The following is an 11,784-nucleotide window of genomic DNA, read 5'->3' as shown; positions in this document are numbered from 1 at the left end:
TGGGCGTGACGATGAAGATTCCGATGAGGAAGAGGAGGAGGCTTCGCCACAGAGCGCGGAGGGAGAGGCGGAGACGGGACGGGCGGCCCCGGCGCAGCGGGCCGGCCGTGGAGAGACCCACAGCAGAGCCCAGCGCAAACACAAACCTGCAGCACGCACACCGCACTACACTATACACTACAATATACACTACACTACACTACTATACACTACCATACACTATACTATACACTATACTACTACACACTACACTATACACTACAATATACACTACACTATATACTAAATTATACACTACAATATACACTACACTATACACTACACTATACACTACACTACTATACACTACACTACTATACACTACACTACTATACACTACATTATACACTACACTACTATACACTACACTACTATACACTACACTACAGACTACACTACACTACAATATACACTACACTACTATACACTACACTATACACTACACTACACTATACACTACACTACACTATACACTACACTATACACTACACTATACACTACACTAATATACACTACACTACTATACACTACACTATACACTACACTACTATACACTACACTATACACTGCTATACACTACACTATACACTACACCATACACTACACTACTATACACTACACTATACACTACACTATACACTACAATATACACTACACTATACACTACAATATACACTACACTATACATTACACTATACACTACACTACTATACACTACACTATACACTACACACTACACTACTATACACTATACTATACACTACACTACTATACACTACACTACTATACACTACACTATACACTACACTATACACTACAATATACACTACACTATACACTACACTATACACCACTACTATACACTACACACTACACTATACACTACACACTACACTACAATATACACTACACTATACACTACACTATACACTACAATATACACTACACTATACACCACTACTATACACTACACACTACACTATACACTACACTACAATATACACTACACTATACACTACAATATACACTACACTATACACTACACTATACACCACTACTATACACTACACACTACACACTACACTATACACTACACACTACACTACAATATACACTACACTATACACCACTACTATACACTACACTATACACTACACACTACACTATACACTACACACTACACTACACTATACACTACACTATACACTACACTATACACTACTACTATACACTACACTATACACTACACTATACACTACACTATACACTACACTACACACTACACTATACACTACACCAGACACTCACCAGGGGAACACGAGGTCTGCCACCGTCAGCCCTGCATGGACACAGACACCAATAGGAGTTGGTGGATCACTCACAGATGGGTAGTGTATAGTGTAGTGTATAGTGTAGTGTAGTAATATAGTGTAGTGTATAGTGTAGTGTATAGTGTAGTGTATAGTGTAGTAATATAGTGTAGTGTATAGTGTAGTGTAGTGTGTAGTGTAGTGTATAGTGTAGTGTATAGTATAGTGTGTAGTGTAGTGTATAGTGTAGTGTATAGTGTAGTGTGTAGTGTAGTAATATAGTGTAATGTATAGTGTAGTGTATAGTGTAGTGTATAGTGTAGTGTGTAGTGTATAGTGTAGTGTATAGTGTAGTGTAGTGTATAGTGTAGTGTAGTAATATAGTGTAGTGTATAGTGTAGTGTATAGTGTAGTGTATAGTGTAGTGTAGTGTATAGTGTAGTGTATAGTGTAGTGTAGTAATATAGTGTAGTGTATAGTGTAGTGTATAGTGTAGTGTATAGTATAGTGTGTAGTGTAGTGTATAGTGTAGTGTATAGTGTAGTGTAGTGTATAGTGTAGTGTATAGTGTAGTGTATAGTGTAGTGTGTAGTGTAGTGTATAGTGTAGTGTATAGTGTAGTGTATAGTGTAGTGTGTAGTGTATAGTGTAGTGTATAGTGTAGTGTATAGTATAGTGTATAGTGTAGTGTAGTGTATAGTGTAGTGTATAGTGTAGTGTATAGTATAGTATGTAGTGTAGTGTATAGTGTAGCGTGTAGTGTAGTGTATAGTGTAATGTATAGTGTAGTGTAGTAATATAGTGTAGTGTATAGTGTAGTGTATAGTGTAGTGTATAGTAGTGTAGTGTATAGTGTACTGTATAGTGTAGTGTATAGTGTAGTGTATAGTAGTGTATAGTGTAGTGTATAGTATAGTGTAGTGTATGGTGTAGTGTATAGTAGTGTAGTGTATAGTGTAGTATAGTGTATAGTGTAGTGTATAGTAGTGTAGTGTATAGTAGTGTAGTGTGTAGTGACTCACCGTTCCACGCCGAGTGTTTAAAGTACCAGTACTTTCCGCCGCCGTAGTTGACGAACACCATGAGGACGATGGAGATCCTGCGGAGCACAATACACTATACACTACACTATACACTACACTACTATACACTACACTATACACTACACTATACACTCCACACTACACTATACACTACACTATACACTACACTATACACTCTACACTACACTATACACTATACACTACACTATACACTCTACACTACACTATACACTACACTATACACTACACTATACACTACACTATACACTACACACTACACTATACACTACACTATACACTACACTATACACTACACTACACACTACACTATACACTACACTACACTCTACACTATACACTTTACACTACACTATACACTACACTATACACTACACCATATACACTACACTACTATACACTACACTATACACTACACTATACACTACACTATACACTACACTACTATACACTACACTATACACTACATTATACACTACATTATACACTACACTATACACTACACTATACACTACTATACACTACACTATACACTACACTATACACTACACTACACTATACACTAAACTATACACTACGCTACTATACACTACACTACTATACACTACACTATACACTACTATACTACTATACACTACACTATACACTACACTACTATACACTACACTATACACTACACTATACACTAGTATACACTACACTACTATACACTACACTATACACTACACTACTATACACTACACTATACACTACACTATACACTATACACTACACTACTATATACTACACTATACACTACACTACTATACACTACACTACTATACACTACACTACTATACACTACACTATACACTACACTACTATACACTACACTATACACCACACTATACACTACACTACTATATACTACACTATACACTACACTACACTACTATACACTACACTACTATACACTACACTATACACTACACTACCATACACTACACTATACACTACACTTCTCAATGAGTCTCTATGTATCTCTATGTGTCTCTATGTATGTCTATGAGTCTGTGTAGTGGTGGTGGTACCCTCTGAATGTGTCGAGTGACCGCAGCCTCTGCGCTTGCGTGGAGGTGGCGGTGGTGGTGGAGTTTGGGGGGAGGATCTGGGGCTGTGGGGGCACCATCGCCTCCTGCAGTGGCATCATCATTGATTATCATCGATTATCATCATCGATTATTGTCATCGATTATCATCATCGCTCTTTAACGTATGTGTACGTGTGTGGCAAAACAACCCCCTACCTCCTCGCGGTGCCGGACGGGCAACTCTGTCGTGGACATTGCTGTGGGGGGAGGACCAACGCCTATTGGCCTCTCCCCTCATGGCGTCTGTGACCACCACAGTGGCTAAACGGGGGCTCTGGACGGGTGCGAAGGGCTGGTAACCCCTCCACCTTCAATTCATTACCACGAAACCACGAATAAAATACGTAACTAATAAGCTTGTGCAGGAGGCCCCGGGGGGACAGGTGTCTATGACGTCTCCTGGCCAAACCCCATTTGGCGGAGCCAGGAGATTGAATCTTCACCCTCGGGGCTCCTCCACAAACAACGAAAAGCCACTTCGTGTGGTCACGTGGAATGTTCGAACGCTCACTGCGGAGGAGAGGCTGCCACTCCTCTGTCGGGAGCTGGACCGGTACCGCCTGGATCTCTGTGGCATTCAGGAGGTCCGGTGGACCGGTTCTGGCTCCTGCCACCATGAGGGGTGGACAGTCCTCTACTCGGGGCAGGAGATTGCCAAACAACAGGGAGTGGCTCTTCTTCTGAATAAAATAATGAAGGGGGCGTCAGAATGTGGCGGTGAGGTGTGGGAAGCTGTAAGCCCCAGGCTACTTTGGGCTTGCCTTCCCATCAACCGGAGGCGAGGAGTGGTGGTCGTGGTTAGTTATGCCCCCACCGAAGACGAACATCCGTGGAAGGATGCAGGCAAAGCCGATGAGTCAGATGCCTTCTATGACCTCCTGTCGCAGGTGCTGGCTAAAGTGGCCTCTCGGGATAGAGTCATCTTGTTGGTTGACTTCAATGCCCGAGTTGGTCATGATGTTGGCACCTGGTCTGGAGTGATTGGAAGGCATGGGCCAGATCAGCTCAATAACAACGGTAGGAGGCTGCTAGATTTTTGTGCAGCCCATGGGCGTACTGAAGTACTGAAGGTGATCCAGAGATGATCTCCCAAGCGAAATGCTGAGGGAAGGTGGCGTTTGTGCACAGACTGCCCTACATGACATCATAACAACAGTCTGGACCACTGGATGGGTTCCGCAGGACTGGAAGGATGTCCTGGTGGTCCCCGTCTTTAAGAAGGGGGACCGCACAGACTGTAACAACGACAGAAGCATCTCACTCCCCACTTAGTGGCGAATGGCGGTTGTTGTTGTTGTATGTGTGTGTGTATGTGTGTGTGTGTCTCACGTTATTCAGCAGCGTGTGGTTATCCGGACGATGCAGAACACGGCCTATCACGCTCTGCACACAGCGCAGCCTGGAACACACAGACACACACAGACACAGTCACACACACACACAGACACACACACAGACACACACAGACACACACACAGACACACACACAGACACATACACACACAACAACAACAACCGCCATTCGCCAGTAAGTGGCGGTGACGTCACCACGACGCTTGTGCCAGGCCATGTGCACCTTGAGGTCACGTGAAGTGTCGAAAGCCCGCTGGCAGGAGGTCACGGGGCAGACCCAGGTGCTACGGGTCGACTGACTGAGATGACCGAGATGACTGGCTGATGCACCACCTGTGCCCCCTACTGTGCCAACTTGCTGTGCTTTAGCCACCCGGCACTCCGCTCGTTGTTGTGAGCATCGCTCCTCCGCCCTCCGTTGTTGTTGGAGGGCGACTGCTTCCAACTGCCCAGTAGCGTCCTTCACGAGCCTCCTCCACAGAGGCCGATCTTGACACCGCTGGTACCAGTCATCGGCAAGTCCACTTAGCTCCACGTCCTCCTGTACCACATCACTCCATCTCTTCTCTAGCCCGTGCCGCGCCCGTTTAGCCCCCTCAATCCGGCCGAACATCTCTGCCCGGTACCTTTCCTGGTCTCTGACTCTGGATCGCCTTCAGTACTTCCTCAACAGATGGCATCTCAGCCAGCCACTCACAGGGGGTGACTTCTTCTAATATTTGAGCCACCGCAGCCTCAGCAGGGTTATCCCCACAGAAATGCTCAGCAAATCTGCAAACCTGTTCCTGGGGGTCGGAGATTGAATCACCGTTTTTTCCCCTAATGATGGTGTGGCGCTGCAGGTTACTTTTATGATGGAGTTAAAGAGCGACTTGTGATCGCGGGCGACTGAGGCAGACTCCATCTCCTCAGCAACCCGCGACCACCACCCATCCTTGCAGTGCCTCACAGCTCTCTGAACCTCCGAGCGAAGGCTGCGGTAAACCTCATTTTCCGACGTGGGATGCTGTAGCCGATGAGAGTGGGCCTGTTGCTTTTTCTTAACCATCCTGAACACCTCCTCTGTCAGCCAGGGTCTCTGGGGAGGTCTGGACCGCGTATCCAAAGCAGCCATTGCAGCTGCATGAGTCACAGTCCTAAATCTCGCCCATTTACCCTCGACATCAGGAGTGGGGGACGATGCCAACCCCAGCCACAATCGATGATGAAATTCTCGCTTGCAACTTTCATCAGCTAGCTGAGATCACACACAGACACACACACACAGACACACACACAGAGACACACACACAGACACCCCCCCCACCACCGACCTGAATGCCCACCCACTCAGTGGGAAGAGAATCGACAGCAGCAGCAGAACGCCGGCAGCGATGAGGACAGCTGCACATCACACAACATCACCAACATCACCAAAATCATCATCACCAACATCATCAACATCATCACCAACATCACCAACATCATCACCAACATCACCAACATCATCACCAACATCATCACCAACATCACCACCACCACCATCATCACCAATATCACCACTATCACACATCACCAACATCACCATCACCAACATCACCAGCATCACCATCATCACCACCAACATCACCAACATCATCACCAACATCACCACCATCATCACCATTATCACCACCATCACCAACATCACCAACACCAACAACATCACACAACATCATTGGGCCTTACGTAGCGATGAGTTGACGGGTGCCCGCGTGGTGGTGATGGTGATGGTGGTGATGGGGCCTTACGTAGCGATGAGTTGATGGGTGCCCGCGTGGTGGTGATGGTGATGGTGGTGATGGGGCCTTACGTAGCGATGAGTTGACGGGTGCCCGCGTGGTGGTGATGGGGCCGCAGGTGGCGTTGCTGGAGAGGTTTCCGCGCTCCACACGCAGCGAAAACTCCCCCAGCTCGCCCAGCCACACATCCATCCTGCAACATCACCAACATCAACATCAACACCACCATCACCACCATCATCAACATCACCAACATTACTAACATCACCACCATCACCACCATCACCACCATCATCAACATCACCACCATCACCACACGTCATACCACAAACCTACACAGTGACTCACACACCCACCCACCCACTCACACACCCACTCACCCACCCACTCACCCACCCACTCACCCACCCACGCACCCACCCACCCACTCACTCACCCACTCACCCACCTACTCACCCACCCACTCACCCACCCACCCACTCACCCACTCACCCACCCACTCACCCATCCACCCACCCACTCACCCTCCCCCCCACTCACCCCCCCACTCATCCCCCCACCCACTCACCCACCCACTCACCCACCCCCCCACTCACCCACCCACCCACTCACCCACCCACCAACTCACCCACCCACCCACCCACTCACCCACTCACCTACCCACCCACCCACTCACCCACTCACCCACTCACCCACTCACTCACGCACCCCCCCACCCACTCACTCACTCACCCACTCACCCACTCACGCACCCACGCACCCACTCCCCCACCCACTCACCCACCCACCCACTCACCCACCCCCCCACTCACCCACCCACCCACTCACCCACGCACCCACTCACCCACCCCCCACACACCCCCCACTCACCGGCACAGCTCACCACCACTGCTCACCAGCGCCAGCGTGCCGGCGTGAGTGGAGTCCACGGCCACCCGGCTCACTCGCCCACCCACACACTCAGCCAGGGCCCGGGGCACGCACTGCAGGGGTCACAGGCAGGGGTCACGCAGGGGTCACGCAGAGGTCACGCAGGGGTCACGCAGGGGTCACGGGCTGGGTGAGGTGAGGTCACATGAATTGGTGAGTCGTTGAGTCGTCAGTGAGTCGTTGGTGAGTGGTGAGGAGTGGGTGAGTAGTTGGTGAGGAGGGGGTGGTGAGTGGGTGGTGAGTGGGTGGTGAGGAGTGCGTAGTGAGGAGTGGGTGGTGAGGAGTGGGTGGTGAGGAGTGGGTGAGTAGTTGGTGAGAAGTGGGTGGTGAGTGGGTGGTAAGTTGGTGAGGAGTGAGTGGTGATGAGTGGGTGGTGAGTAGTTGGTGAGTAGTTGGTGAGGAGTGGGTGGTGAGTAGTGGGTGGTGAGTAGTTGGTGAGTAGTTGGTGAGGAGTGGGTGGTGAGTAGTGGGTGGTGAGTTGGTGAGTTGGTGAGGAGTGGGTGGTGAGGAGTAGTTGGTGAGTAAGTGGCTGGTGAGGAGCGGGTGGTGAGTAGGTGGTGAGTAGTTGGTAAGTAGTTGGTAAGGAGTGGGTGGTGGGTGAGTAGTTGGTGAGTAGTTGGTGGTGAGTAGTAGTTGGTGAGTGGGTGGTGAGTAGGTGGTGAGTAGTTGGTGAGTGGGTGGTGAGTGGGTGAGTGGGTGAGTAGTTGGTGAGTAGTTGGTGAGTGGGTGGTGAGTGGGTGAGTGGGTGAGTGAGTGGTGAGTAAGTAGTTTGTGAGTAGTTGGTGAGTAGGTGGTGAGTGAGTGGTGAGTGAGTGGTGAGTGAGTGGTGAGTAGTTGGTGAGTAGTTGTTGAGTTCACCTGGAAGCAGTCGCTAGAGACCCAGGTGAGGGTGAGCGTGAGTAGTTGGTGAGTTGGTGAGTAGTTGGTGAGTGAGTGGTGAGTGAGTGGTGAGTGGGTGGTGAGTAGTTGGTGAGTAGTTGGTGAGTTCACCTGGAAGCAGTCGCTAGAGACCCAGGTGAGGGTGAGCGTGAGTAGTTGGTGAGTGAGTGGTGAGTGAGTGGTGAGTAGTTGGTGAGTAGTTGGTGAGTAGTTGGTGAGTTCACCTGGAAGCAGTCGCTAGAGACCCAGGTGAGGGTGAGCGGCAGCTTCAGCTCGTTGTGCACCGCGAGCTCAGCGTGCTCCAGCTGAGCACCGCCCAGCAACTCTGGGATACACGCGGAGGGATAACGGTTACCATGGAGACCGCGGTTACCATGGAGACTGCGGTTACCGTGGAGACCGAGGTTACCGTGGAGACTGAGGTTACCGTGGAGACTGAGGTTACCGTGGAGATCACGGTTACCGTGGAGACTGCGGTTACCGTGGAGACCGAGGTTATCGTGGAGACCGCGGTTACCGTGGAGACCGAGGTTACCGTGGAGACAGCGGTTACCGTGGAGACTGAGGTTACCGTGGAGACAGCGGTTACCGTGGTAACAACACGGCCACGGGGTAACCCTCACCGGCGCTCTGCGTGAGTGGAGGCCACGTGGCCGTGATCCAGGCGAGGGACAGGATGAGCAGAGCGGCAGGCCCCATCACCTCCATGCAGCCTGACAAAGACACAGACAAAGGTCACCCGTGTAGCCTTTAGCAGACTGTAGGGGCAAGTTCTGTTAGCGAGCGGCACCTGTGAAGGGTGGGATGGCACATGAGGGGGTGGGTGGCCAGCACCACGCCCGGCCGCCTTTGTCTCCCCAGTGGCGATGTTTACACATGGCGCCAGGTACTCATTTGAGGCTGAGTCGACCTAGGGGAGGCCCGGGACCGGTTCAGATAATCGTCACCACTGGTGTTGGCCGTGAGCGGGAATCGAACTCGGGTCGCCGGATTCATAGCGCAGCGTAGCGCTAACCACTACACCACCGCTCTCCACTATACACACACACAGACAGACACACACACAGACACACACACACAGACACCTACAGACACAACAACAACCGCCATTCGCCACTAAGTGGCGGTGACGTCACCACGACGCTTGTGCCAGGCCATGTGCACCTTGAGGCCACGTGAAGTGTCTAACGCCCGCTGGCAGGAGGTCACGGGGCAGACCCAGGTGCCACGGGTCGACTGACCGAGATGACCGAGATGACTGGCTGATGCACCACCTGTGCCACCTACTATGCCAACACACAGACACAGACAAAGATCCCCTGTGTAGCCTCTAGCAGGCTGTAGGGGCAAGTGCTGTCAGTAGCACCTACACACAGACAAAGATCCCCCAGGTAGCATCTAGCAGGCTGTAGGGGCAAGTGCTGTTAGTAGCACCTACACACAGACAAAGATCCCCCGTGTAGCCTCTAGCAGGCTGTAGGGGCAAGTGCTGTTAGTAGCACCTACACACAGACAAAGATCCCCCAGGTAGCCTCTAGCAGGCTGTAGGGGCAAGTGCTGTCAGTAGCACCTATACAAAGACAAAGATCCCCCAGGTAGCCTCTAGCAGGCTGTAGGGGCAAGTGCTGTTAGTAGCACCTACACACAAAGATCCCCCGTGTAGCCTCTAGCAGGCTGTAGGGGCAAGCGCTGTTAGTAGCACCTACACACAAAGATCCCCCGTGTAGCCTCTAGCAGGCTGTAGGGGCAAGTGCTGTCAGTAGCACCTACACAGACAAAGCTCCCCCAGGTAGCCTCTAGCAGGCTGTAGGGGCAAGTGCTGCTAGTAGCACCTACGCACAGACAAAGATCCCCCAGGTAGCCTTTAGCAGGCTGTAGGGGCAAGTGCTGTCAGTAGCACCTATACACAGACAAAGCTCCCCCGTGTAGCCTCTAGCAGGCTGTAGGGGAAGTGCTGTTAGTAGCACCTACACACAAAGATCCTCCAGGTAGCCTCTAGCAGGCTGTAGGGGCAAGTGCTGCTAGTAGCACCTACACACAGACAAAGCTCCCCCGTGTAGCCTCTAGCAGGCTGTAGGGGCAAGTGCTGTTAGTAGCAGCATCACCTATGAAGGCTACCGGCACTCCGGCTACACACAGAGGGGGTGGTGTGGCCAGCACCAACACGCCCGGCCGCCTTTGTCTCTCCCCCAGTGATGATTGTGAGCCTGAGACATCTTGTATCTTGAACTCGTCACTGTAATCGAATGTCAATCGACAGGATCGTACCTCGGATTCTGTTCCTCAATGGCGGTGACGTCACTGGCGGCAAGCCCCGCCCTCCAATGGCGGTGCCCCCCACCCGCCCCTACCCAACATGGCGGCGACGCCCTCTAATGGTTTGATAAAGACGGCACCCCCTACCCAATATGGCGGCGATGCCATCCAACAGATTAACAATAGTGGCACCCCGCCTACCCAATATGGCGGCGATCCAATAGCGGCACTCCCTACCCAACATGGCGGCGCTCTATCTATCGAAAGCTGGTGCCGCCCTACCAAATATGGCGGGAATGCCCTCCAATGCATTGACAATCGCGTTCTGCCAATGTGGCGGAGATACCGTCCAATGCTTTGACAATGGCGGTCCCCCTAACCAACATGGCGGCAATGCCCTCCAATGCATTGACAATGGCTGTCCCCCTAACCAATATGGCGCGATGCCGTCCATTGCTTTGCCAGTGGCGGTTTCCCTACCCAACATGGCGGGGCGATTCCACCGCTCGACCCAGCACCCCACCCGCTTCGTTTCCAATGTCAATCTCCCTGCTTGTCACGTGCTTTAATAAATTATGTTAATGAGACACGGGCAGCCAATGGGCTTCGAAGTTGTCCTGACTTGGCATACAGAGACACGCCCACTTAGAGACGCGTCTCACCCCTCGTCCAATCTCCTGTTTTCGCCACGCTCCCTACGGCACGATCGCTCCGCCCATAAGACAGCCACCCCCAAGTTCATTAGCCACGCCCCGTTGGCACGATCGCCCCGCCCATAAGACAGCCCCCCCCCCAAGTGCATTAGCCACGCCCCTTTCCCCCCCGTCAACCGTCTGCTCATTTGCATAGCCCCGCCCCCTACTCATTCGCCCCGCCCCTTGTGCTGTCGTCCTTCCCCATCACCTGTCCCGCCTTCTGCTTCGCCCCTCCCCCTTTATCCCGATCGCCCCGCCCACCGCCCCTCCCCACCAACCCCGCGCTCGCGCCCGCCCTCCCTCCCCCTTCGCCCCTCCTCCGTTATCTTCATCGCCCCGCCCACCGCCCCGTTACCCACCAAACCCCGCCC

At 51.2% G+C, this 11,784-nt stretch overlaps 1 protein-coding gene across 1 annotated transcript in view; it reads right to left on the bottom strand.

The window, feature by feature from the left end:
• Positions 1–11,745, bottom strand: part of HGSNAT (heparan-alpha-glucosaminide N-acetyltransferase) — a 12,854-nt gene extending 1,109 nt beyond the window's left edge. The window contains exons 1-12 of the mRNA XM_078614994.1: positions 11,692–11,745; positions 10,731–10,809; positions 9,086–9,175; positions 8,687–8,787; positions 7,524–7,636; positions 6,725–6,846; positions 6,207–6,276; positions 4,870–4,939; positions 3,481–3,584; positions 2,372–2,448; positions 1,348–1,378; positions 6–146 (exon numbers count right to left, since the gene is read on the bottom strand). Coding sequence (XP_078471120.1) covers positions 6–146; positions 1,348–1,378; positions 2,372–2,448; positions 3,481–3,584; positions 4,870–4,939; positions 6,207–6,276; positions 6,725–6,846; positions 7,524–7,636; positions 8,687–8,787; positions 9,086–9,175; positions 10,731–10,809; positions 11,692–11,745 — 1,052 coding nt within the window. The remainder of the gene's footprint in view (positions 1–5; positions 147–1,347; positions 1,379–2,371; positions 2,449–3,480; positions 3,585–4,869; positions 4,940–6,206; positions 6,277–6,724; positions 6,847–7,523; positions 7,637–8,686; positions 8,788–9,085; positions 9,176–10,730; positions 10,810–11,691) is intronic.
• Positions 11,746–11,784: the final 39 nt, after the last annotated feature.

Source organism: Lampetra planeri, chromosome 45 (assembly GCF_965212315.1).
Source record: "Lampetra planeri chromosome 45, kcLamPlan1.2.h2, whole genome shotgun sequence".
NCBI classification, from domain to species: Eukaryota; Metazoa; Chordata; class Hyperoartia; order Petromyzontiformes; family Petromyzontidae; genus Lampetra; species Lampetra planeri.
The sequence above is the reverse complement of the archived record's forward strand: the minus strand, read 5'-3'. Positions and strand labels throughout refer to the sequence as shown.